Below are 27,956 nucleotides of genomic sequence, written 5' to 3' on the forward strand. Positions count from 1 at the left end.
AACCAAAATAGTACTCCCTCCGTCCCACATAATTTGGGACACTTTGACCGGGCTCGGGTTTTAAGAAAAGTAATTAAAAGTGAGTTGAAAAAGTTAGTGGAATGTGGGTCCCACTTTTATATATTAGTTTTATAATTAAATGTGAGTAGGAATGAGTTAGTGGAATGTGAGGTCCACTACCAAAAATGGTAAAAGTGAAATGGGTCAAATTATGTGGGACGACCCAAAATGGAAAACTGAGTCAAATTATGTGAGACGGAGAGAGTACTAAAATGAGTCTACGTACCCAACCATCTGAAAATAATTATAAAGTGAATGGAACCTAGCTACCTAACCAATGATCTTAATCTCACAAATTTACATGGTGATGGTGGGCTATAATTTCTCATATTGCAACTTTTGGTTCTAGGAAAGGGAGTTATAACTAAAGTTTGTTGTTGAACTACTATTATTCTGTGTTCAACTTCTTTCCATATATTCTCATACTTTTAAAAGTAATTACTTGTGTACATGCAAATTTAGACAGAATTTAGTAATAAAATTTAAAGATAAAGTAGCATGTTTTAATTCGAAGCAATGAATTTCAATGAAGTATTGTTGGATGAAAACTTAAGTTAGGAAGAATAGCTGAAATGAGTTTCCGGGTGTGGATTCTCATAATTTAGGTGACTATCAGCTGTCTGCTGCTGATGTGGCATTAAAGTTGTATGGTTGTATTGCAGCGACCAAAACTGATTGCATAAACACCAGTTATTATATGAGTGTATGAGACAATATGTGTGAGAGTTTCTTTTTAATTTTGTTAGTGACAGTGGTGAGGGGAATTCCAACCAGTATAGATGCGTTTGGCTGTTGAAAAATACTTGGGAACAGTTGAACCAAAAAGGCAAATTAAAGCAAAGAAAAGAAAAAAAAATAATTGGTATACTGCCTATTGACCATCCATATATATACTCTACTTAATTGGGCACTCAAATATTCTGATTAGCAAGAGCCACCCTTTTCCCACAACTCTACTACTACAAAGCAAACCTCTCCTCTCCTCTCCTCTCAACATCACTAAAAAATCTCTTCTCCTCCCCCCATGAGCTCCCACAAACTCATAATCCTATCATCTCTTCTTCTCCTCCTCCTTCCCCATGTTTCCGCCAACTGCGGCGGCCATGATGACGACCAAGCTGTGCGCCGCAACCATACCGAGGCGCTCAGATACAAGCTGGCGTCTATAGGTTCGGTTCTGTGCGCCGGCGCGATCGGCGTGAGCTTCCCGATCCTCGGGCGGAGATTCGAGGTGCTGCGGCCGGAAAACGACGTGTTCTTCATGATAAAGGCTTTCGCGGCAGGGGTGATACTGGCGACCGGATTCGTCCACATCCTCCCCGACGCATTCCGCAGCCTGTCGTCGCCCTGCCTCGGGGAGGATCCGTGGGGGAAGTTCCCCTTTGCCGGATTCGTGGCGATGATGGCGGCGATCGGGACGCTGGTGGTGGACACGGTGGCCACCAGCTTCTACAAGAGCACGCACTTCGACAAATCGAAGCTCGTCGACGAGGAGGCTTCTGGCGACGGCCACGATGGCCACGTGCACGTGCACACTCATTCCACGCACGGCCACGCGCATGGAGCTGCGGCGGACGCTCCGTCGCTTGACATGAGCGTGTCGGATCTAGTCCGACAGCGCATAATATCACAGGTATGGTGGTGTTCGGTTTCCTAGATATAAAATAGTAGCAAGATATAATCTAGGATTAAGTGGTGAGACTATTTAGTAGGAGGGGGTTCACTATGACTACTTATCACATGACTAAGTCATGAGATTCAATCTCAAACCAAACATAATGGAGTACAAATTTAATCATGAGATATAATCTTGCAAGCCGAACACCCCTATATGTACTAATTTGTTTGCAGTATATGTGAATGTATCATGGATGGTTATTGTTGGTGTTGGTGTAGGTTTTGGAGGTAGGGATTGTGGTTCACTCGGTGATAATCGGAGTGTCGTTGGGAGCATCGGAGAGTGTGGAGACGATTAAGCCGTTGTTGGCCGCACTTTCGTTCCACCAGTTCTTCGAAGGGATGGGGCTTGGTGGCTGCATTTCCCAGGTTGCTAAATTTAATGTCGGTTTTGCTTTGATAAAAAAAATGATCTAAAACGTGTGTTCTTATCATATTTTGTCTTATCTATCTTTCATATTGGAGCCTACCTTTTCCTTGTTTTTACAAGGAAAAATAAAAAGGAGTTTGTGGGTAATAGTACTATATAATCAGTCCATGTGTTTTGTGTGATTAGGCGAAATTCAAGTCGGTGACGACGACGATTATGATGATATTCTTCTCGGTGACAACACCGATAGGGATCGCAGTGGGGATCGGAATATCAAGCGTATACGAAGAGAACAGCCCCAAGGCTCTAATAGTTGAAGGAATTTTGAATTCTGCATCAGCTGGGATACTGGTTTACATGGCGCTGGTGGATCTGTTAGCAGCAGATTTCATGAACCCAAGGATGCAGAGCAATGTTAGGCTGCAGTTGGGCGCACACGTTTCACTTCTTCTAGGTGCTGGATCTATGTCTTTTTTGGCCAAATGGACTTAGACTTAGACTGGCTTCTTCTTTCTTCCGTTGTTCTCTCCATGACAATGACATGCACCCAACTATTCATATTCTCTTACAAGACTGTGTGTGTGTCTGTGTGAAATTAAGGAAAAAAGCATTCAAACATAAATATCCGGTCATCACCCTTTTGCCATTGCTTTCATTCCTCATCCCATATTACTAAATCTGAATAGATACATACTGCATACATCATCCTTGTGCGGATATGTAGTGTTGAATCACCTATTTCACAAGTTGTTACAAAATGTTAGGCCGCTTTACCAGATACTCTTGAAATTCAGCTTCAACAGTGTCTTCTTCGATAATAAATCTGGGATTAAAAAATTGACGTGAAACTGAATAGATTCGAGGGAGCTTAACTAGAATATAAGACCATCCGCATCCCTGTCTTTTATCCGTCTCTTAACCGTCTCATCTCTTCACTATTCATGAGTCCCACTGTATTTTTCACCACATCTCTTAACTAAGAGACAACACATGCATCCCTCCATCTCTTAACCGTCTCTTAATCATCTCATCCCTTAACTATTCATTCAATTTCATTTTTTTTATTTTCAACAAATTCAATTAATAAAAACACAATTCATTAAATAAAATAAAATTACAATTTAAAATCCTAAAAAATAAAAAAAAACACATAATTAAATCTAAAAAATGAATAAATAAAACATAATTTAAAATACTAGAAATTAAAAAGTACACACTTAAAAACTACTTCGCCGGTGAATCATCCCCGAAAGGCGGTGGCGGTGCACTCAAGCCACCTGTAGGCGGAATACCAATTTGTCTTGCCATATACTCAATTCCGGCAAGATGGGCTTGATATTGGGGAGGCGTCATGCGGGAAGTGTCAGCCATCGTGGCGGTCAAGTACATGGACAATAGGGTGTTCGAGCTCGAGACCGAGCCCGCCTGGCTTGATTCGCCTCGGCCCCTCCTCCCTCTAGCCGCCTTCGCCGCCTTGGTCCCTTGCGGCCGACGGCGCCCACTGGAGGAGCCCCCTGCATCGGTGGTCGTGCCCTCAACCTTTTGTGAGGCGTTGCCTGACCCGCCCTCACTAGACGAGTATTGGCCACCCGCCGTGTGCTTCGTGCGTTTTGAGCTCGAGCCCGTGCTGGAGTGGACACCGCCAGCCCACCTTTCAACGTCTTTGACCGCCTCCCAAACATCGACATGTTTGAATTCTTTGTTGCTGTCGTTAAAAAAGACTCGCATAGCCGCTCTCAGAATGTCGGCTCCACTGGCTCCGCTTTGGTAATTCGCCGCTTCATTCTTGTAGATCCCGCAAATTTTTTTGACATCTCTGTCGACTCGGTCAAAATGACTGCGAAGCATCTTCATGGTGCGGCGGCGGGACCCCTTTGGCTTGTTCTCGTTGTAGGCGTTGGTGACATTTTTCCAAAAACACTTGCGGGTTTGTTGATTCCCGACGATAGGATCGTACGAGACGCTCACCCAAGCATTGAACAGAGTCATCGTGTCGTTGCGGCTGTATGGATGATGGCCTACATCCTCCTCCTCCTCGGCCGCCTCCTCCTCTTCCTCCACGGCGTCAAATGCGCGATCCCTGAGCTTCCACTGCCTCGTTCTCCTTCCGGATTGGGTTCATCCGGAAAATCCTCCCTAATTTGGGATAATCCCTGCGATTGCCCATACCTCGGGGCGGAAGGACGAGAGTATGCATCCACATCAAAATAGGATGGTTGGTATGCCGCTGGCGTCGACGAACCGGAACCGGAAGCACCCAAGACATTGTACATGCCCCCCAGTCGCCAAACGTGTTCAAGTCATAGCCGCCAGAGTTTCCGCCGCCGGACATTTTGAGATGAAAATTGGAGGGAAAAGAGAGATAAATTGAGAAGAATAGATGTGTGTATAATGAGAATGAAAGAGGAGTATAAAAAAGAAAATAAAAATAAAAAATTATTTATTACTTTTGAACTGTTTTTAATTTTTTTTTATTAAAATCGATTTTTTAATAAAAAAATTATTTATTGCGTCAGCATGACGACGCCCACTCGCGGGCCGACGAGTGGACGTCACGCCTAGCGCCAGCGCTCACCACGTGGCGCTGGCGCGTGGCGAGACGTCTCGCCAACCCACCCTCCGGGCTGAGACGAGACCGAGATGGATGGCTGCATCGCCGTCTCGATGCCGTCTCGTCTCTCCGAGATGAGATAGAGACAGCATCGAGACGCGATGCGGATGACCTAACTTGACTTGACTACTGCCATTAGAGCATCTCCAATAACCGGCGTCACCACCGCGACGCCGATTTTTCGCCCACGCCGGTTTGACGCCGAACCATTGGAACCGGCGTGGGCGAAATCGGCGTCAAAATCGGCGTCGCCATGCCGATTCCCGCGCTGACGCCGGTTCCGACGCCGATCCTCACGGGCGCCATTGTGCGTCCCGGATCGGCGCCAAACCGGCGTCGGATTTAATTTTTTTTTTGTTTTTCGAAAACACTATATATACGCGCGTTGAACCTCATTTTCATTCGCACCACTTGTTTTAACGAGTACTCTCTCTCTACCTTACTTTCTGTACAAGATCAATAACGAGCAATGGAGAACAACTACGAAGGTACTCCAGTTAATCCCGGGGGATGGTCTCAGACTCCCCCGCCTCCCGGTGTAGGGTCTCAGACGCCCCCGACTCCCGGGGCAGGGTCCCATACTTCCCCGGCTCCTGGGGGAGGTGGTTGGCCTCCGATGAGCGGGTACTACAACATGTACCCGTGGCAGCATATGATTCCGGGGTGGGCACCCGGCATGCAGCCACCGGCGCAGCAGATGATGCCACCGGCGCAACAGATGATTCCCCCGGCGCAGGGGACGCACGGGGGGACAACGCCTATCGGCCGATTTTTGATTTTTCCACCGATTCTTTGCACACATCGACCCCAACGGATGCACAGTATACGGAGACCTTCTCCTTAGCGGACTTGGGTTTTGATATTAACGAGGTTTCGGAAACTCTCATTCAAAGCCAGGGAGTAGGGCGGGGTAAGAAGAAGGGCAAGGCGAAGAAGGTCGGCGAGTCGTCGCAGCCCCAAGCTGAAATCCGGGGCCGGAGGAAGTGGACAGACGCGAAGAACGTTGCGGTTGCCAAGGCGTGGGTGAGTGTCTGCGACGATCCTCTGGTTTCGAACAACCAGAGGATCGTCAACTTGTGGGCCAAGATAGCCGCAGCCTACAGGGCATTTTGCCCTAAAGGGAGACCGTGCACCGGGGAGGAGGTCCGGAAGTGCTGGGACCGAATCAGGGCTGGCGTCTCTCGATTTTCGGGTTTGTACGCCAACGCCCTCCGCATGCAGACCAGTGGCCAAACAGAGGAAGACTGCAGGAGGATTGCGGAGAGAGCCTACCCCGATCCGGATAAGAAGTACTATGAGTTCACCTACTGGAACTGCTACGTTGTGCTCAACGAGTCGGAGAAATTCCGGGCAGGCGTCGACGCTGGCTGGCCGAAGAGGCAGAGACTGAACTATACCGGAGATTATAGCGGCAACAGCGGTGGTTCGTCAGACCTCCCTGAGACGGCCCAGGAGGTCCCGACTCCTCGGTCGTTCGGTCGCCGACCTCGCCCGGTTGGGCAAAGGCGGGCGCAGCAGGTTACGAGGGGGGGCACCCCGAGTTCCCAGGACGTCCATTCGGCATCCCCCCTCGGCAGGTCTACCGAGGAGCTCAAATTCTTCGCGCGCCAACAAACGCGCGCTCAAATGGTGAAGACCTTAGCCGACTTCCAAGCGGCGGTGGACCCCGAGGTGAAGGATTTTCTTCGTGTATTGCTTCAGAGCCAGCGTGAAGAATTGGAGGCGATGAGGAGGGACACCGGCGGGAATAGCCGCGGCGTAGGTGGCGACGGAGGCGGCGGCGACGACGGTGAAGAAGCGCTGGGCGACGACGGAGACGAGGACGGCGGCGATGAGTGATTTTGTTTTACTTTTTTAAATTAATGTACTTTTTAATTTTTGTACTTTTTTTATATTATTGTACTTTTTTTTAAAATTAATGTACTTTTTAAATCTTAATATTATTATTCGAATTTTCCGTATTTGTCTCGTAAATTAAATTCTGTATGTTGATACAAGTGTAAATTAAATTATATAATTGTTATTAGTGATGTGGATAGGTAGTGTGAAGGCTATGTGAGGGCTATTTGATGTCCAGTTGATGTGGCAAGCTGATGTGGCAGGAGAATTGTAGTGCTGATGATGTGGCAGTGTGAAGGCTATTTGATGGCTATTTGACGTCCAGTGCTATTGGAGATGCTCTTACGTTAGCACCAAACCAGTTGCTATAATTTTTCCGTATTTGGTATACTACTACATTATCAACCGAGTTTTTGGCTCAGGGGAGCTTATTGGATAAAGGGTAAAACGTCGACTTCTAATATTTATTATCTATACCTCAACACAATTTATCTTCAATGCCAGAGAGATGAGAAACAATTAAAACTCTAACTTCCATATTACATTTGGTAAAACAATGAAGGTGTGAACTTAAATTGAAGCATTCAATTTTAAATCCACTGTTTAATAGTACTATTACATAAATATTTGAATTTTAATTTCAAACCCTCTCAATTTTACAACTTAAATTAAATAAAAGTCAATATCAAATTTTAGTTAAGTCAATTCTAACACAATTCCAATTCTATTGTACTATAATCTATTTGGTCATTCTCATTCAATGTTTTCCTTCGTATTTTAATTTATTGATCCAACTAAGTTTGTTGGCATTTTAAATTTTAAATTAAAAAGTTACTACTAAACAAAATAAAGAAAAAAAGGAGTAGAAAACATGCTTATGAGTTTCACTCTTTATTTGATGTGTTTAATAGTACATCGCAACAAGTGCGGCTTTTGAAACGACACGAGTTTTAATGAACAACTGATAAATTAGCAGAGAAGAAAAGAAAATTAGGTAAAGTAAGAAAGAGGGGGAAAAAATAGCTAAAGTAGTGTTAGCGGACTGTGGGATCCACGTCTTAAAATAGAAAATGTAAAAAGTTATCATTTTAAAGAATAGCCCGAAATGAAGATAGTTTCTATTTTTAAGGAACCGATCTATTATTTGTAAATTTGTAATCAAACGTAATTCCCCTCGAATTAATTGAACTAATTTATATGGTTTTGGCAATTTACCTTTATTAAGAGGCATCGAGCTATTGGGCTTTAGCCCAAATAATGGATTTAGTTTTCTTAAGAAGCTAGCGACTATTGGGCTAGCTAAAAAGAATATAGGGCTCTGTTAAAATAAATTAAATTTCTCGATCAGATCTGACGGCTACAAACGAATCGCCTAAATGTATAAATACCCCTTTCTTTCAACCGAAGCGCCACCTGAGTTCAGCTGTGTACTCGAAATCCCACACACTTCACACATTAGACTTTACTTGCTTTTGATTCGACTTTTAGTAGTATGTGATTTCGCGACGATTAATGTAAAATCGGGGCGAGCGTAGATCCTGTTCGTATAACCCGGATTGAATCGTCGCCAGAAAAAGCTTTTCCTTTGTTGAGATCTACGGCTTCGCCGGAGATTTCCGAAGGTAAGCGTTGTCATATCCTATCGCCTTGGGTAGCGGGTTGCTGCGATTAGCTCTTGGGATTGGCCATGAGAAAAACATTCAATTCATTCTTCATTTCTCTGATTTTTTTTGTTTTGTCGAAATCGGTTTGGATTTTGAGTTGCCTGTGATGAAATCTCTAGTCAAATTACACCATCTTTCGGGACTGAGTTTCCTGTGATGATATTCTGCAATTCTGAGGCTTTGTGAAAACCTATTTCATTATAAAACTAATGGTTTGTGGTGCTTATTGACGGTCCAGTGCTGTTTAGTTCGATTTACAGTACTTAACATTATCATAAGCTATAGAAATTCTGAGCCTGCTTTCGTCTTTCGTGTCTTTTCTCCTTGTGAGATTCGGCTATCCGTGCTGTTGCTCTCAATTTTCCTAAATTATGGAGTATTTAAAGTTCTATATTTATTTTTTTGTTTATATACATTAAAAAACTTTTTCGGCAGCTGTTTAAAATAATTTCATTATTCAGTCCAAACTCCAGCCATTGGATTTATGAATTAAATTTTTAATTATTAAAAAAATATATTACTCCCTCCATCCCATAATAATTATCACTATAATTATCACTCTTATTATATCACAAATTTTAAGAAATATAAAAAAAATTGGTTGGAAAAGTTGGTGGAATGAATTATCTATTTTTTATATTGATTTTATAATTTTTTATATTAATTTTATAATAAAATGTGAGGAAATGAGTTAGTGAAATGTTGGGCTTATTTATCATTTATGGTAAAAATTAGTGTGACAATTATTGTAGAATGGATTGAAATGGAAAAGAATAACTATTGCAGAAAGAGTATATCAATGGCCATGATTATGTTACTAGTATAACACATGTGCAATGCACAAACCCTATAAAAATTTGATTAAATACGATACAGAATCACAGATATGGTTTATAATTAGAATTAAAAAAATATAGTAAATACTCAAAATACATAGGAGTACTTAATTTTCAAATATAAATTCAAGTTCAAATAGCAAAAATAATGCAAAACTCTACAATTTTTCCATGATAGAGGTGCACTTCCTTTTTCACCAAATTCACTTTTACTCTAAACTCTTTAATATGTTGTGTTTTTCTTCTAAATTTCTTGTCGAAGCTTTTCTCCTACATCCTACATCATCACGCTCTAAACTAATTTGCAAATATGATGCTCTTATTTATTAAAGGATCAATGTAAATAACATTAATTTTTCTAAGAAATAATATAAGTCATTGATACCTATATAAAAATAATTTGTTAAAATAATGGAGTACATTTCTTTATTTACTAAAGAATATGTATCTGAAAGTAACATTAAATAAGTAGTAATTGTTAATTTGTTATTTCGAATTCACTTGCTATGAATAGAATTATAAATGTAATAAACATGAACTTTACAAAATATTGAATGTTCCTATTCCCAACTATTAGGTGTGTTATATTGCTAACTATTTTTTAAATTGCTAACTACAACTAAATGATATGCATTAGATCTTCAAATCAAAGACTAAGATCATTCAACTGCGAGTATCTATTGTACAAAACTTTAAATACATGTAACTATCACAATTTAAATTATTTATGCACACAACATATATCAAATTAAAGATAATTTTATAAGGATTCTAACGAGATCTCATTTGTATATGTTCTGATGTCAAATTTTTAAAAAAAATTTCTTCAAATTTCAAATTTTTATGAAGCAGTTTAATGTCAATATAGTTATCAAAATGTCAACATAATATGTATAAAATGTCGATTCGAAATTGTATTGACATATTTAAGACATCGTATAAATATGTTTAATACAGTACATTGACATTTTGATCCAAAACCCTAATTTTGAGAGTTTTAATTATGCTTTTATTTTTAAATAATAAAAAATGAATTTACACATAGCAAATTATAGACCACTAGATCTCTAAACATCTCATGATCTCTAATTAGTTGTAGTTAGCAATTTAGGGAGAGTTAGCAATTGATCACACCCCTACTTCGATATTATCCAAGAACATATATATTAAGTATCATCAATATTCCAAAATTCTGCAAAAATAATATACCAAAACTATATTAACACAATTTTACGACACTTATTAATTATGCATCACAAATATCCCAAAATTCTGTAAAGGAATATACAACAATTATATTCAATTGCACAGTGTGAAAAAAAGCATATAAATTATTTGTAATTTAGAATACAAATATTTTTTTAGTAAAATATTAAACTTACATTGTACTATATTGTAAATTCAATTTAATATAAATAATCCAGTAGACTAAGTGCTAAATACTAACATTCAAATTTTTATATATGTTTTAATCCTAACATTGTATTACAAAATAAAATAGAAATCAAATAGAAAAAAAAAGAAAGAAAAATTGTTTTATTTAGCTTTGGGTAAATGTACCTTGAATCCTATTACATGTAGGAAAAAATTAACAACTATTGGTTTTTAGATAAATAACATTAAAATCCCAATAATGTAAAAAAAATGGCAAAACACGTACAATATAGTCATAGAAAACAAACTTCCAAGCCAACCACTTTTGGTTTGTCTCCAAACTTGGTCATCTAAAAAAACACGAACACACAAATTAAGGTAGGTTGTAGATCATTGAGATTTTGAATTATATGGTTTCAATTTATTTCTCCATATGATAGTAACACAACGAATAAATATTAGTAACATCATACTCATAGAAAAAGAGTACATAAATTAAAGAAATGTCGATGCAGTGGCGGACGCAGGATTTTTATACTGGAGGGTCCAAAACTACAAATTATTATTAACTATTATTGCATATTTTTAGTATCGACGACCTCAGAAACAACCTGACGCATTACGGAATTCCGAGAGACATATATAATGACAATGTCGATGTTAAAATAATTAAAGAGTACAATTTTTAAATTAAAGATCATTATTTTATGATCTTATAATAACAATATTCACACAAATAATGAAAAACAAACAAAAATTATAGTGTGAGAAAATAAAAAAAAAATACAATTAATTACTACCTAGTTAATGAATTAACTATAAAAATAGAAAAAAATGAATTAAATTGTTAGACAAATGTGAATTAGTAATGAGAAAATTAAAAACAACATCAATGAAATAAACTAGTTATGAAAAATGCATAAAAGAATTAAACTAGTTACTAAAGCTAAAGCTAGAAATCAACGTAAGCTCACACAATAAGTTAGTAGGAGGAAATTGAGCAAAAAGCCAACAATTGGGTTTGAACTCAAGATCCTGTGGTTACAAATCAGCATGCCAGCCAGCTAAGCTAGCTGATTTTACAAAAGGGTAAAGTATAATTATATTATATATAGTAATAATACAAATTGGTGGGGATTCCAAGGGACCCTACTGCACCGCGTAGGTCCGCCCCTATGTAGATGTACTTCTATTGGTAAGAAGCAAGAATCATACTATTAACAACCCCAATAAGATAAAAGAAATGACAAAACACATACCATATTGTCATAGAATATAAATTTCAAGCTGGCGACTTTTGATTTGTCTCCAGGCTTGGTCATTTAAAATACACAAACACACCAACTTTATTGACTGGCGAAATTATGGCATTGTAAATCATTGAGATTTTGAATTCTATGATTTCAATTTATTTCTCCATCTGATGAGAACACAATCATTAAATATTAGTAAGTAATAATCATAAAAAAAGTACATACATTAAAAGAATGAAATGTACTACTATTGGTAAGGCGCAATAATCGTACTAAAAAGTATTTTCTTTTTTGTAGAAAAAGTTATAAAAATATTCGAAAACTTTTATATGAAATTTATTTACCTTAAATAGGAAAAATAAACTAATGTTGTAGTCAATTCATATGACCCCATACACTTATATCAAAATCTCATATTAATGCAAATTATTTACTAATTTCATTCATCGCAGACCATTAATATTTAATTCAAATATTTTATTTCTTCACATCACAATTAGTGATTAATTAGATTTGTAATGGCCATTCACCGCCAAGCATCTCCTAATCCCCTTTACAATACTCGAACCACTACATTATCAGCATTTATTAGAAATTTATAACTGCAATCTTATTCCAAATTCGTGTGCGTTAAAATTATACATAAAATTAATAAATATTTAAATTCACACCCAAAGTTCATAAATATTCAAATTCATACCCTAAATTTATAAATATTCAAAACTAAAACTCATCTTTTATATATGTATAGATAAGCTTCATATTGCATATTGCAAACAATCGATAAAAGTTTACTCAATCACATAATTTCATTTCAATTTTATTAATATCCAAAATAATAAAACTAGCCGTAGTATATTTATTTAGGGGAGTGAACCTTACAAAAGGGCCCTAACTTTTCGCATTGTAACAGCAGAGACCCCTAACATTTAAAAATATCATCACATGTATCTAACAAAATATATAATCACAAATCGTGTTTTTTCGGACCATAACACCCTCAGGGCTTGGAAGGGCAAAATCGCCCTTTTGTATGGCCGCCACTGCATTGGCTGCTGCATCTACTGTTGACGGGACTCCGAAAAGTAATTGATGTGACATAAAAGCATGTCTTTTGTCGTCTCTTATCTTCCCACTGTAGACGCGCCGATTCAGACCTACATTGAAATTTCTAAGACTTTGTGAATTACAAAACACTTAGGTGGTTGTTTCTCTTTCCTATTTCCCTCCAATCCACTTTCACTTCATCATTTTCGTCTGGCATAACCCTATCTCACCACATTTTTCTACTCATTCTCGGAAAACGCCACTGCCTTTCACGCCATTTTCATCAATGCCTCCAAAACGGAGACGAAGTTCCACTGGAGCGTCCTCCGCCCGTAGTTCTTCAAGGCGCAAAAAGAAGCCGCTAACGCCATCGGCTTCGTCACCATCACCTCCGGCATCACCTAGATACGGTAGAAGGGGTCGAGGACCGGAGATAATCGACGTAGACCCAGAAACATGGAGCATTCGCGATCCTCTGCTGGATTTCTTTGTCCCGGAAGAAGAATATAGTAAGTTCAAATTTAAATTCCAAGTAACCGATTTTGACTGTGATTTAGGGCTCCGAAAATTGGTTGTTTTGTGAAATTGTTTTGATGTCGTCGCGTTTGGGAAATTGTTTTGACTGTGATTTAGGACTTTATATGTGAAATTTGTTGGTTTAAATTTGGAAATTTTCTAACTCTATACAAACCCTTACAGGGGACCGTGTCAGGATGTTTTTCATCGCTTTTCATCACGGCGGGTCAATCTTCGAAATCAATGGACATAAGAAGTATGTTGGGGGGCAATTGACATTCTTTGACTTTTGCAATATTCGCCAATTCGAGCTCTCAGATCTTTCCAGTATGGTGTTGCGGTTGAGGTACGATAGAAAAACCATATGTGAGTTCTATTACGTTCATCCAAGGTACAGTGATGGCTGTATGGGCATGGACATAGGAGGTCCGTTGCTGCCCATTACTGACGATCCACATCTGGCCCCTTTTCTCGAAGTCGCGGCTACTAGCACAAAGCTAGTTCACATTTATCTCGTGGAGATGACAGAGGCGGCCGCCTTGCTCAAGAAGCGAAAGGAAGAAGCGGAGGAGTTTCTAAAATTTGTGAACGTTTGTAAAAAACTCACGGTGGTCATTGAAGAGCTTGACAAACCAGAACCAATTGTGCCGAAGCGTAAACCGAAAATGAAGAAACATCAGCACGAGGAGCAGATGAAACCATCGGCGCCATTATTGATGCTTGAGTGGTACCCTAGGGATGTCGAGTTTGAAGAGTATTTGACCAACAGTTTAGAAGACAAACGTCGTGAATGGAAGAGGGAAGAGGAGGCATCACGTAAGAATTTGATGGATGCATTTGCATCATGTAGTGCAGAACAAGCCGAAGCTGTTGTGGTGGAGGTTGAAGAGAATGATGCAGTCAATGGAGTTATTGGACAAGGAGAGGTCTATGCATGCAAAGCTGTTGTGGTGCATGATGTCCCAACCCCAATTCACCACATGTCAAGACCTCCTACTGGGCAATCATTGCCTACTCCAATTCACCCCTCTATTACAGATATACAACCTCAGTTGAGGTAGAAGATGGAGTTGAACAAGTAAGAAATGGTGAACACGTTATACAACCTGATATTGAGGTTGAGGTTGAAGCAGTTGTAGACCCTGCAGAGGTTAGTACACCACTGTGGACTATGTTTGTGATTTGTTATTTATGTTTGGTATTCATATGTGATTCATCTATTGGTCAGATTGGGCAACATGAAGATGAAGCAATTGTAGACCTTGATATCGTGGCAGAGGTTAGTGCACACCTTTGTACTAGAGTTGTGATTTATGTTTTTATGTATGGTGTTAATTTGTGATTTTATGTTAAATAAGATGGGTCAATCTATTCATAGTCAAGATGTTCAACATGTTGACGACAGTGTGTACAACCCAACCCTGGATTTTTCAAACGAACCTCAATGTTAACTGCAGTCAAAAGTTCCCATTATCGAGGAGATTCCGGATGAATTGCTAATGTCCGGACTTGAACGTGATGTGGAACATGCTGGACATATAGTGCATGATGGGCCTGAAGTGTAGGGTGGACCGGAAGTAGAACCTCAAGAGGAGGTATACATTCCATCGTTTGAGTACGTTCCGGACGGCTGCCATCTCCATAACGAGGGACCGCCGACTGATGATGAAGATGATGAGATGGACCATTTTATCTCGTTGGCACACATGTGCCGAGATGAGCAGCTTTTCACCTCATATTACGAATCCATTTTCCAACCAATACAGAAACTTATTCTACTATAAAGCTCAAAGCCAACCCTCACATTCCACTTGCAGCTATACGGAAGTGTGTCGATGAAGATTTTGGCCTGAAGATAGGTAGGATGAAGGCATATCGGGCCAGAGAGCACGCACTGGACGGCATATTCGGGTCTGCGGCACACCAATACAGAAACTTGTTCTACTACAAAGCCGAATTGGAGCGGACGCACCCTGATTCCAGCATACATATACATTATGAGAATACAAGGGATTCTAGCGCCGTGAGTCCGAGAATCCTGAGGTTCTACTGCTGTCTAGGACCATTGAAAAAGGGATGGATGTAGTTATGTCGGCCAATTATCATCTTCGACGCTTGTTTCTTGCGAGGAATGTACAAAGGACAGCTCATGACAACAATGTAAATTGATCCCAACAATGGCTGGTGACCGATTGCTTGGGCTGTGACTGAGGCCGAGAGTTATGTCCAGTGGAAGTGGTTCATGGAGTACTTGGCTGATGACCTTAAATTGCATGCAAATGGCCCACGATATGTGTTTATGTCTGACCAACAAAAGGTATGGCCGCTGTGATTTCAATATTACATAATGTACTTGGTATGTGATTTAATATTATCTGTGATTTGATCCATACATTATGTAGTGCAACTGTGATTTTGTGGTAATTTTTGTTTTGTTGTGTTGCGTCAGGGCCTTGCAAAGTTGATTGTTGAGGAATTCCCACAGAGCAAGCATCGCTTCTGTGTGCAGCACATATACAACAATTTCAAGAAGAGATTTGTCGGAGAAAATTTCAAAGATCGGTTGTGGGAGATTGCCTCGAGTACCACCCTCAAACATTATGTGGACAAGATGGATGCTTTGCAGACCGAGTATCCCCAAGCACATCAGTGGCTTTCTGGAGTTGCTCCCAAAGAAAAGTGGGTCAAGACATTTTTCTCTACACACACTTGTTGTGATGTACTCCTCAACAACATCTGTGAGACATTCAATTCGAAGATTGCATTGGCTCGAGAGAAAGCAATTATCAGCATGTTGGAGGACATTCGAACAAGTCAAATGGAAAGAATTCAGATCAGAGGCCAGTGGATCAGAAGCTACGATCACGCAGTCCCTCCTGTTATCAAGGAGCTTGTTGATAAGTGGTACGCGCGGGCTTCATCGTGGAGGGTTACATGGAACGGACAGTCTCAGTACCAAGTAACTGGGCCATCTGGCCAATATATTATCAACATGCGCGATTTTACATGCTCCTGCAGATTGTGGCACCTAACCGGAATCCCGTGCACTCATGCTATCACAACAATCAACAAGAATGGCGACGACGTGGCGCGATTCGTTTCCCGCTATTATTTGAAGTCAATAATGATCATGATTTACGAGAATGTCCTTTACCCAATCAACGGGGTGGACAATTGGCCCAAGACTACTTCTGTTGGTGCGGTGGAACTGGCGCCCCCGAGGTCAAAGCGGCAGCGTGGTAGGCCGAAGAAACTGAGACGTGAGGAGCCCCAGATTCATCTTCATGCGGACGGAGGTGAGTCATTGCGTCGCACCTTCGTGATGAAATGTCGTCGGTGCGGTCAAGAAGGTCATAATAGGAGGACATGCAGCAATGATCCTCAGACAGATGCCCGTTCTCAGGTTGGGGAGACTTCGCAGCACAACGGGTCGCGTGAACATGGTGAGAGTACTTTGCCTGAATCGTCAAACAATCGCCGACGCCAAGAGGTACTATGCAATAAGCATATGCAACTATATTCTCTACTTGTACGCAATGCTTTCTCATATATACTTACTATACTATTAAATGTTGCAGCCTAATGTTTCGGACCGGGGACCAAGCACTCGGACCAGGACTCAGCCTCAGAGATGCGGCCGCCGCGGTGATCAAGATTGACGGGCCTTACTTAATCTTAAAACTTTATGTTTGTTTGGGATGGGTGAACAATATTTTGTGGCATGTGATATAATGTGTATGTTAACGACGACATGTTATATTTTGGTGGCAGTGATAATATGATAGGTATGTTATGTTTGTTACAGACTAGTTTGTAACAAATTACTCTAGTATTTTGGTGGAAATGATATCATGACATATTTTGGTGGCATTTGATAGAGTACTTCGTCGGTTTGTATCCATTTTTGTACAGAGTATGTGATTTCAGTCATAGTTGAGTAACTTCATTCGTGATTTCAGGAATAGATTAAAACAAAACGTAATCAATCAACATCAGGCATTTGAAAGAGTACTTCTTCGGTTTGTATTCATTTGTGTACACGGTTTGTGATTTCAGTCATAGTTGAGTAACTTCATTCGTGATTTCAGGTATAGATGAAAACAAAACGTAATCAATCAACATAAGGCATTTGATATAGTACTTCGTCGGTTTGTATTCATTTGTGTACATAGTTTGTGATTTCAGTCATAGTTGAGTAACCTCATTCGCGATTGCAAGCATAGATGAAAACAAAGCGTAATCAATCAACATCAGAAGATAACGACGGAGTGAACACGACAAAGCTTTGTTATAACAGTAGAAAAATTACAATACATAAGAACAAGATTGTGATTTTTAACTGTCGGAGAGTTGTTGCCGTTTTACCAATTGTTAGCGCCAATGCGTCACACTCTTCAGTTTTCATGCCCAGTTGTAACTTCAAGGCTTCAAACTCCACAGTTTTCATGCGCAATTTCTCTTGCAGAACACCTTCAAGTAGCGATTTGGCTCGAAGTTCAGATTCGAATTGGTCTCGCTCAAGTTTCACTCTCTGAAAGTAACTGTCGTGGCTTGGGGATAGACTCGCATCAACCCATCGAAAAAACTTGCAATCATCTTCCCGCATAATACTTTCTCATTAATCTTTCTGCCAACAAAATTAATGAAAAAATGAACAAAATACATGATTTTAACCTTCCATATTGGGCAGCGATAGTAACGTCTACCCGGGTTAGCAGCCGTCCTAGATGTCGCAAGCTCAGCCTCAAGATCGTGATTAGAATTCACAATTTCGGGACGAGGCCAATTCCAATTGAAGCTTGAACCGAAAGATTGAGAAGAAGAAGACATTGCAACACGACCTGAAATCAATTCGACAGTACAAAATTCAAATCAGCAATGCAATTTCGCTGAAAGATAGCACATGCACAAAAACTAAAATCATAATTCCGCCCAACTGTAAACTTCAACCAAGAATTGCAAAATTTTCCAGATGCCCCGATTGTAACCCTACAACCATTAAATTCGACCAAGAATTGAAAAATAGTTTTTCAGATGCCCGACAGTAACTCTACGACAACAAAAAAACCAACAATTGCAAAATAAAATTCCAGATGATAAACCCTCGTGGATACCCTAAATTCCAGATGCCGAACAAATGAAATCCCCTAAATTTCAGATGCCGAACAGATGCCGAACATATGAAATCCCCTAAATTCCCAGATGCCGAACAAAATAATATCGCCTATTATGTTTAGAGAGGGAAATATGAAAGCCGACGAAAATGAAAGATGAAAGAAACAGAGTGTCTATTCTGGAGTTGACGACGAATGAAATCATTTAGAGAGGGAGGGAAAAAATAAAAGAAAATAGGAGAATGACAATATGATTACTATTCAGTTTGACAAGACAGGTCTCACACATGCAGACTATGTGCAGCATAGGGTGCAGGTTTAGTGGGTAAATAGTCTAAACTGCCCTTCAGCCCATTTGGGCATTTTCGTCCGAAAAATGGCAAAATACACACGATTTGTGATTATATATTTTGTTAGATACCTGTTATGATATTTTTAAATGTTAGGGGTCTCTGTTGTTACACTGAGAAAAGTTAGGGCCCTTTTATGCAGTTAACTCTATTTAGGGGCGTATAAAGTATATATATTATAATTTGTGTCATTTATAATTTTATTTATTTATATGCATTTAAGTAGTTATGTTTTGTTCATATAAATAATGTATTTAAACATACCAGTGCACCCAAAGAAACAAATAAAGTGGTCTGTGGGGAGGAAGTATGGACAAGGAAGTAGGTGGAGCGGTTGGCGTTCGAAAGAAACAGCAAGCCAATCCATTCAAGTGGAGGCAGCCACTGCTCTCAACAATACAATTATACACAAGAACTAGTAGCATTAATTTGTAACCGTTACTCCCTCCATTCCATCCCACAAAAGATGTACACTTGTGGGGCGCCACATAATTTTATGAAGAAGCGATAATATAATATTTAGTATATTATAGCGAGAGAATTTTTTCTAAAATTAAAATGTACATCTTTAGTGGAATAAATTAAAAAGGAAAGTGAAACATCTTTTATGGGATGAAGTGAGTATGAAATTAATCCACTAGTTGTTCTTTTAACTAATTGATATGGCTATTCTTCAACCTAGTTGATATGGTTGTTGCAATAAGAACAACAAATGGAAATGAGGGAACATCTTTTTTGGTTCACGAACTTTGTCAAAGTATCATTTTAGGTTCGTGAACTTTGAAAATATCATTTGAGGTCCGTCAACTATGAGTTAATATCATTCGAAGTACTTTTTTACTATTTCAAAGTTTTTATGGACGAAAATACCCTCAATACTTTGAAGGATATATATTTTTAATTAATTTATCACATACTCATATTTTTTAACGAATTTTCTAAATATAATTTGGCCTTCAATATTATCACTTAATTTGTTACATGCAAGAAATGTTCCTTATTCAACTTTTTATAATTAAAGAATTTCAAAATATTTTTAAGATATGTATACTCGTAAAACTAATGTCACAATCAATAGACGATACTTGAATATTAATATATTATTTAAAAATAATATCAATATATCAGTATTCAAGTATCGTCTATTGACTGGGACATTAATTTTATGAGTATAAATATCTTAAAAATATTTTAAAATTCTTTAATTATAAAAAGTTGAATAAGGCACATTTCTTGCATGTCACAAAATTAAGTGATAATATTGAAGGTTAAATTATATTTAGAAATTCATAAAAAATATATAGTAAAGATATTCATAAAAAAATATGAGTATATGATAAGTTTATTAAAAATATATACCCTTCAAGGTATTGATGGTATTTTCGTCCAGAAAAACTTGAAAATAGTAAAAATGTACTTAGAATGATATTAACTCATAGTTGACGGACCTAAATGATATTTTCAAAGTTCACAGACCTAAAATGATATTTTGACAAAGTTGGTGGAAAAAAAGATGTTTCTTTTACCGTTCCTAGCAAAGAAAAAAGTTGGACATCAAATTTGACTATCAGCAGGAATTGGAATAGAAATCCAATGAAAGAAAAAAGATGTTTCTTTTACCGTTTCTTGAGCTGCACTTGTAATCAAATTATACCATGGCACAATCTTTTATCACTACAATCGCCTTTCTAACTTTAACTGTTGGAGCAGCCGAGCATCATATACTTTTTCCAAATCAAGAGCTTGTTCTTGGGCAAACTCTAGTTTCTCAAAACCAAGTTTTTGAAATTGGCTTTTTTTCACCTGGAAAATCCTTGAAAAGATTTTTGGGAATATGGTACAAGTGCACACCAGATGTTGTAGTCTGGGTTGCAAATAGAAACCATCCCATCTCTCCCTCAGAAGCACCGGTGTTGATGATTTCCCGAAATACAAATCTTGTTATTATCAGTGGCAAAAGCATTATCTGGTTGGCAAATTCATCAAGGGTGGCATCAAATCCAGTTTTACAAATCCTGGATTCTGGAAATTTAGTTCTTGTAGACAACATGAGCACAACACAAGGCTATGCATGGCAGAGTTTTGATTATCCAACTGACACCATGTTGCCAGGAATGATGATGGTGGACGACAATGATAGCGATGTCGAAAAGTATATGATGTCGTGGACAAGTCCGGATGATCCTTCTCCAGGTGATTTTGTTTATAAGATCCAAAAACCAGGGCTTGGCTGATATAGTGGCTCTGGAAGGTGCAAGAAAAAGATACCGGCTTGGACAGTGGAATGGAATGCACTTTTCCGGCCATCAAAAACTTCCCAATCCCATTTTCAAGCCAGTGTTTGTTTTCAAACAACAGAGGTTGATATCCAAGGAGATCCCTACGAGAGCTCACTTTTTGTAAAACCACTTTACACACATCTGGTTCAATCATGCAGTATACGATGAATCTCAGAAAAGACAAGTGGAATCTTGCCACCATGTTTCCCCTGGATACATGCGACGAATATGCTAGTTGTGGTCCTAACAGTATCTGTAGTCCTAACAGGCCAATAAGATGCGAGTGTTTAAGGGGATTTGCACCAAAGTTCCAAACAGATTGGGACTTTCAAGATTGGTCGGGAGGATGCACTAGAACTAGACTATTGAATTGCCAAGATGGAGATGGATTTCTATCACTCAGAGGGGTTAAGTATCCAGATATGTTGAGGTTTTGGTTAAATACAACAATGAGCCTTGGTAAGTGCAAAGTTGAGTGCTTAAAAAACTGCAGTTGCACTGCGATGCTAATCCATCCATTACTAATGGAGGCACTGGTTGTTTGATGTGGTTTGGTGAACTCATTCCAAACAACTTTCTGGAGCATATAGTAAGCAGAATGTCTATATCCGGGTTCCAGTTTCCGAACTCATTTCATAACTACAGAATTTCTTTTTACATGAGATATATAGAATACATGTATATTGTGAATCAAATTTATTGTATAGAGCAATATGAATAAGCATAGAAGCTGCTTTACTAAATAATAAGTATGTATGCAATTTGTAAGATAAAGTACTAGTCCTACTATTAATGGAGTTGAAAGAAATAATATCTATGTCATGTATAATTTATAAATTTTTAGTCATGGGATCTATATTGGTTATATACTTGAGCATCCACTCTGCAAGAGGAAAGGGAATGAAAGGCAGATGACATGGACCGCTGAATCTGTCTCTAGATTTTAACACAGCTGTAGAGGAGGAGAATGAGATGGAGAAGGAGAAGGAGAAGAAAAGTCCTATGAAGATAATGTTAGAAATAATGGGAAGAAATTCCCAAGCCGTGTACAGGCGGTACTTTAACTATTACAATCGAAAGGAAACTTGCAACAAAAGAGGAATGGAAATTATAACGGAAATAAAGCAAACCAAATTTATAAGTCGAGTCGAGGAAAGCCCTCTTTCTGCAAGACAAATTACGCCCCGGCTAGTGCTCACGGAATGGCGTATTGCCCCCAAAGATAAAACGACTTCCTCCTAGCGTGTAGAAGCACCTCAAACCCGCTAGGCACCGGCGAACTTGATGGAGTTCCGAGAATCGAGCTATGCAATGCTCCTATATGTGAACTAGGATGTAGAGAGCTAGAGATAGAGAATGCTTGTTGTTGTTGGTGTCTTCTACTCTTCTAAGCTCCACCTATTTATAGGATAGGGGAGGCCACCTCAAAGGTCTTGCATTAAGGGACACCATAAACCAAAAGTAAGTGAAAGGCCAAAAGCCTAGACTTTTGGAAATTCCACATGTTTCACATGTTTTCCTACAATCCCCCACATTGGTTAGAGCTCTGCCAGCTCAAACCAACACAAGACATGAATGCATGTATCCAGACCCTTTGCTCAATTCTCGAGAAACAATATTGCATTTGGAATAGTAGCTTGGGGCTTTGAACTTTCCATAGTCAACACTATCGGGCATACCGGCGGCCTGGTGGACGTGATGCCTTGAACCATTCCTCCTTAGTGTATACCGAGACAATAATATTGACACAATATTATTTACAAACTCATCAGTTCTCACGTTTGTGTCCTTTACTGGCCATGGAACACCACTTTGGATTCATAAGTGATTCACATGTTGAAGCGGCCCACACTTCTTCACTTACATAGGTGATTCTTTTCCAGGTATACTGCAATACCCACCTCCTCGAGGTTTCTCAGAATCATTAAAAGTCAAAACTTAGCCTCTTACCACATGCAGGTAACAACACTCAATGCTTTCTAAAGAATGGGCGAAGATTAAAAATCTTCCGAGTGTTACAACTAGATTCATATAGCTTCGTTTTCCCATTGAACCAAGCCCATGGGATCTCCAATCGTATGGTTGGGTTACCACTATAATCATCTTTTAAGATGTGGTTTTCAGTCCCATTCCTTTTAGCAATTTATGCATTTGATCACGGTTTAAACCTTTTGTTAACGGATCCGCTAAGTTATCAACTGACCTTACATAGTCAACTGTGATAACACCACTTGTGATCAATTGCCTGACGGTATTATGTCGCCGACGAATATGTCGAGACTTACCGTTGTATAAGCCACTATGTGCTCTCCCTATAGCTGCTTGGCTATCACAGTATATCACTACTGTCGGCACTGGCTTCTTCCAACATGGAATACATTCTAGGAAATTTCTAAGCCACTCGGCTTCTTCCCCTGCTTTATCCAATGCAATAAACTCAGATTCCATGGTGGAACGAGCAATACACGTCTGTTTCGTTGATTTCCACGAAACAGCACCACCCCCCACAATGAACACATAACCACTCGTCGAGAACGAGTCTTTTGAATCAGAGATCCAATTTGCATCACAATACCATTCAAGTACTTGGGGATATCGTGTGTACTGCAGCTCAAAGTTAAGAGTATACTTCAAGTATCTCAAAACCCTACGCAGAGCTTTCCAATGTTCCTTGCTTGGGTTGCTCGTAAATCGGCTCAGCTTATTCACCGTACACGCAAGATCTGGTCGGGTGCAGTTTGTGATAAACATCAAACTCCCTATGATCCTTGCATATTCTTCTTGAGCTACAGGCTCACCCGTGTGCTTACTCAAATGCACGTTGGGTTCCAATGGAGTCTTAGCTGGCTCACAATCGAATGAGAGAAATTTCTTTAGCACTTTCTCAATATAATGAGATTGTGTCAGAGCAATTCCCTCATGATTCCTTTTAATTTTGATTCCGAGAATCACATCAGCTAAACCCATATCTTTCATGTCGAAATTTCTCTTCAACATGTTTTTGGTTTCGTTGATAATGGCACTATTGCTGCCCGTAATCAACATATCATCTACATAAAGACACACAATAACAAAACCGTTATCTGTGTTCTTAATGTAAACACACTTATCGCACTTATTGATAGTGAAACCATTTGCCAACATCACGTTGTCAAATTTTAAATGCCATTGTAATGGTGCTTGCTTCAACCCATATAATGACTTTACCAGTTTGCATACTTTACGCTCTTGCCCAGGCACAACAAACCCTTCGGGTTGTTCCATATATATTTCTTCTTCCAGATCACCATTCAGAAACGCAGTTTTCACATCCATTTGGTGAATCTCAAGATTGTGCAAAGCAGCAATCGCAAGAAGCACCCGAATGGAAGTGATTCTCGTAACAGGTGAATAGGTATCAAAAAAGTCATGCCCTTCTTTCTGCTTAAAGCCTTGGACAACTAGGCGAGCTTTGTACTTATCTATAGTACCATCGGGCTTATATTTCCTTTTCAGAATCCACTTGCAACCTAAAGTCTTACAGCCTTCAGGTAAGTCTACTAACACCCAAGTGTTATTTCTCATGATGGATTCAATCTCACTGTTGATAGCTTCTTGCCACCACGCTGCCTCTGGGCCAGACAAAGCTTCCGCCACTGACTTTGGTTCGTCATCCAACATAAAAGTTATGAAGTCGGGACCAAATGTCTTAGCAACTTTAACTCTTTTACCACGTCTTGGTTCAACATCCTCAGGACTTGACCTCGTCCTTTTTGGAGGATTAGAACTAGTGGATTCATCCATCATTCTTTCACTAGAACGATCCTCTTGCCTCTTACAAGGGTAAACATTCTCAAAGAATATAGCATTCCTTGACTCAATCGTTGTTCCTTCAGCCACGCCAGGCACAGCTGACCTATGGACTAGGAAACGATAGTCACTACTATTAAGTGCATGGCCAATAAAGATGCAATCGACTGTTTTAGGGCCTATTGCAACTTGTTTCGGAGGTGGCACTTCTACCTTTGCTAAACACCCCCACACTTTGAGGTATGAATATGAAGGTTTCTTCCCTTTCCACAACTCATAAGGAGTTACATCCCTATTTTTTAGTGGAATTTTGTTCAGGATATAATTCGCTGTTAACACAGCCTCCCCCCACATGTTCTGGGGTAATCCTGAATTAATCAACAAAGCATTCATCATCTCTTTTAGTGTTCGATTTTTACGTTCAGCAACACCATTTGATTGAGGAGAATATGGAGCTGTGGTTTGGTGAATTATACCACTTGCATGGCATAATTCTGCAAACGACGCTACATACTCACCACCTCTATCACTTCGAACACACTTAATTCGACAATTAAGTTGATTTTCGGCTTCATTTTTGAAGTCTTTAAACGCTTCAATTGCCTCATCTTTACTTCTTAATAAGTAAAGGTAACAATACCTTGTGCAATCATCTATAAATGTGATGAAGTACTTTTTACCACCTCTAGTTTGCACAAATTTTAAATCACATACGTCTGTATGGATTAACTCTAGAGGTTTTGTGCTTCGCTCTACCGAATGGAACGGCAGTTTAGCCATTTTGGCTTCAACACACACTTCACATCTTTCTTGTGAGTTAAACTTATCTACTTTTAGTAAATTAAGATTTACTAATCTTTTTATAGCATTTAGATTTACATGTCCCAATCTATTGTGCCATAAGTCAGAGCTTTCAAGCAAATAAGAGGATGTGTCATTTTCCTTATTGCTTATTCCTTTTCCACGGTGAAGGACCGTAACATTCAGCTCAAAAAGCCCATTCACTAGGTGACCTTCACCTATGAACTTTTCATACTTGGTCAATATAACCTTTTCACACTCAAATTCTAGTGAAAATCCATGATTTACTAGAAGTGAGCCTGACACCAAATTATTTCGGATGTCTGGGACATGCAGTACATCCCTAAGGGTAAGAACTTTTCCAGATCCTAATTTTAGGAACACATTACCCACACCAACCACCTTAGAAGAGGCTTGGTTTCCCATACGTACTTTTCTACCTCCAACAGATTTGTAAGTAGAAAAAACGCTTCTCTCGGAGCACACATGACATGTGGCACCCGTATCAACAAACCATTCATTTGGAGTGTTACCATGGTTCACGTCGGAGACCATTGCGACCACCTCGTGATCTTTGTAGTTTATAACAACACGTTCAAATAATTTGCACAATATTGTCTCCAACAATAAGTACACAATTATATCGAACCATATGTGCATTGGTATATTCAACACCACAAGCATCCCAATTATTACTACCAAGTCAAAATTGGTCTTGCTTGTCAACTGACAAACGATAAACACAATTCTCAAGAGAATAGATCTCAAGGAATTAACCATTTCGTAGCCAATGAACATTGGTACTGTTCGTTTCTTCATTCCAGCTTTGGTGCTCATGTTTCCTCCAACTTCAATTGGTATAATCCTGTCTTAGAAGAGTACACTAATTTGTCTTGCGATTGTTAGAAATAATGGGAAGAAATTCCCAAGCCGTGTACAGGCGGTACTCTAACTATTACAATCGAAAGGAAACTTGCAACAAAAGAGGAATGGAAATTATAACGGAAATAAAGCAAACCAAATTTATAAGTCGAGTCGAGGAAAGCCCTCTTTCCGCAAGACAAATTACGCCCCGGCTAGTGCTCACGGAATGGCGTATTGCCCCCAAAGATAAAACGACTTCCTCCTAGCGTGTAGAAGCACCTCAAACCCGCTAGGCACCGGCGAACTTGATGGAGTTCCGAGAATCGAGCTATGCAATGCTCCTATATGTGAACTAGGATGTAGAGAGCTAGAGATAGAGAATGCTTGTTGTTGTTGGTGTCTTCTACTCTCCTAAGCTCCACCTATTTATAGGATAGGGGAGGCCACCTCAAAGGTCTTGCATTAAGGGACACCATAAACCAAAAGTAAGTGAAAGGCCAAAAGCCTAGACTTTTGGAAATTCCACATGTTTCACATATTTTCCTACAGATAATACTGATATCAATTGCTTCTGGCCTTCTTATCTCAGCCTTTATCAGTGGAGGCGTAGCAAGACTAAAGAAGCGAGGTAACAATTCAACTTCTGCAGTGGCGGTTACTCTAGAAAATATAGGCTATTCATGCCAAAGCATAAAGTCAAGTTAATACATTAATTCTTTTTTCATTTCGCATAATAGCAATGACACAGAATAATGAAGATCTAGAATTACCTGTGATGAAAATGACAACTACTGTGCAAGCAACAAATAATTTCTCCATGGAAAACATGATTGGAGTTGGAGGCTTCGGTCCTGTTTACAAGGTAATATACTAAATTAGACCGTTGAAGTTGTAGTAAATTATGGTGCTAGAGTTGTAAAAAACAATAAAATGGCAGGGTAACATGCCATCAGGAGAAGAAATCGCAGTCAAAAGATTGTCGAGGTCTTCAGGGCAAGGTCTTGAAGAGTTTAGAAATGAAGTTATGGTGATTGCAAAACTCCAACATAGAAACCTTGTCAGATTATTGGGATGTGGCATTGAAAAAGAGGAAAGGATACTAGTCTATGAATACCTACAAAATAAAAGCCTCGATTATTTTGTTTTTGGTAAACTCTAACTACTTTGTTTGTGAAATCTCATGCCTCCATCCTGCAATCTTCAATCCATTGTTAATATTCACACGGTGTTCAACGTTTGCAGATAACAGCCGGAGAGCATTGTTGACATGGCCTAAGCGATTATTATCATGGGAACTTCAAGGGGACTGCTATATCTCCATCACGATTCCAGATTAAAGATCATTCATAGAGATCTAAAAACGAGCAATATTTTATTAGACAAAAATTTAACTCCAAAAATATCAGATTTTGGGTTAGCAAGAATTTTTCAAGAGGATCAATCTCTTGGTAGAACAAAACGAGTTGTTGGAACATAGTAAGGTTTTCTCATATCATTAGATTACTCCGTTTA

At 39.2% G+C, this 27,956-nt stretch overlaps 4 protein-coding genes and 1 non-coding gene across 5 annotated transcripts; all 5 read left to right on the plus strand.

Moving 5' to 3' along the window:
* Positions 1 to 970: 970 nt before the first annotated feature.
* On the plus strand, positions 971 to 2,729 carry LOC121741600 (zinc transporter 1-like). Its single transcript, XM_042134438.1, has 3 exons — positions 971 to 1,693; positions 1,957 to 2,106; positions 2,294 to 2,729. Exons 1-3 carry the CDS (start codon positions 1,085 to 1,087, stop codon positions 2,597 to 2,599), a joined length of 1,065 nt encoding a protein of 354 aa, XP_041990372.1. The 5' UTR covers positions 971 to 1,084; the 3' UTR covers positions 2,600 to 2,729.
* Positions 2,730 to 8,318: 5,589 nt separating this feature from the next.
* Positions 8,319 to 8,402, plus strand: LOC121742797. Its single transcript, XR_006038133.1, has one exon. It is a non-coding gene; the product is annotated as a small nucleolar RNA SNORD96 family (small nucleolar RNA).
* Positions 8,403 to 15,489: 7,087 nt separating this feature from the next.
* On the plus strand, positions 15,490 to 16,906 carry LOC121810675. Its single transcript, XM_042211426.1, has 3 exons — positions 15,490 to 15,564; positions 15,697 to 16,737; positions 16,826 to 16,906. Exons 1-3 carry the CDS (start codon positions 15,490 to 15,492, stop codon positions 16,904 to 16,906), a joined length of 1,197 nt encoding a protein of 398 aa, XP_042067360.1.
* A 3,460-nt stretch (positions 16,907 to 20,366) lies between these two features.
* Positions 20,367 to 20,945, plus strand: LOC121810676 (S-locus-specific glycoprotein S13-like). The gene has a single exon (XM_042211428.1). The coding sequence runs from the start codon at positions 20,367 to 20,369 to the stop codon at positions 20,943 to 20,945; it is 579 nt and encodes a 192-aa protein (XP_042067362.1).
* A 209-nt stretch (positions 20,946 to 21,154) lies between these two features.
* Positions 21,155 to 27,781, plus strand: LOC121810677 (G-type lectin S-receptor-like serine/threonine-protein kinase At4g27290). Its single transcript, XM_042211429.1, has 6 exons — positions 21,155 to 21,449; positions 24,486 to 24,520; positions 26,994 to 27,072; positions 27,182 to 27,306; positions 27,382 to 27,592; positions 27,687 to 27,781. The coding sequence occupies exons 1-6, from the start codon at positions 21,155 to 21,157 to the stop codon at positions 27,779 to 27,781; spliced, it is 840 nt and encodes a 279-aa protein (XP_042067363.1).
* The last annotated feature ends 175 nt before the right edge of the window (positions 27,782 to 27,956 follow it).

This window comes from Salvia splendens, chromosome 7, assembly GCF_004379255.2.
Source record: "Salvia splendens isolate huo1 chromosome 7, SspV2, whole genome shotgun sequence".
NCBI classification, from domain to species: Eukaryota; Viridiplantae; Streptophyta; class Magnoliopsida; order Lamiales; family Lamiaceae; genus Salvia; species Salvia splendens.

Bases quoted from the DNA above. Each gene is read 5' to 3' on its own strand.
- LOC121741600 (XM_042134438.1), top strand. From the start codon at position 1,085: ATGAGCTCCCACAAACTCATAATCCTATCATCTCTTCTTCTCCTCCTC. The intron at 1,694-1,956 runs GTATGGTGGTGT...GTGTTGGTGTAG, and splicing joins GACAGCGCATAATATCACAG to GTTTTGGAGGTAGGGATTGT. The intron at 2,107-2,293 runs GTTGCTAAATTT...TTGTGTGATTAG, and splicing joins TTGGTGGCTGCATTTCCCAG to GCGAAATTCAAGTCGGTGAC.
- LOC121810675 (XM_042211426.1), top strand. From the start codon at position 15,490: ATGGAGTACTTGGCTGATGACCTTAAATTGCATGCAAATGGCCCACGA. The intron at 15,565-15,696 runs GTATGGCCGCTG...GTGTTGCGTCAG, and splicing joins TTATGTCTGACCAACAAAAG to GGCCTTGCAAAGTTGATTGT. The intron at 16,738-16,825 runs GTACTATGCAAT...TAAATGTTGCAG, and splicing joins ACAATCGCCGACGCCAAGAG to CCTAATGTTTCGGACCGGGG.
- LOC121810676 (XM_042211428.1), top strand. From the start codon at position 20,367: ATGGCACAATCTTTTATCACTACAATCGCCTTTCTAACTTTAACTGTT.
- LOC121810677 (XM_042211429.1), top strand. From the start codon at position 21,155: ATGAATCTCAGAAAAGACAAGTGGAATCTTGCCACCATGTTTCCCCTG. The intron at 24,521-26,993 runs GTAAGTCTACTA...ATTTTCCTACAG, and splicing joins TAAAGTCTTACAGCCTTCAG to ATAATACTGATATCAATTGC. The intron at 27,307-27,381 runs GTAATATACTAA...ATAAAATGGCAG, and splicing joins GCTTCGGTCCTGTTTACAAG to GGTAACATGCCATCAGGAGA.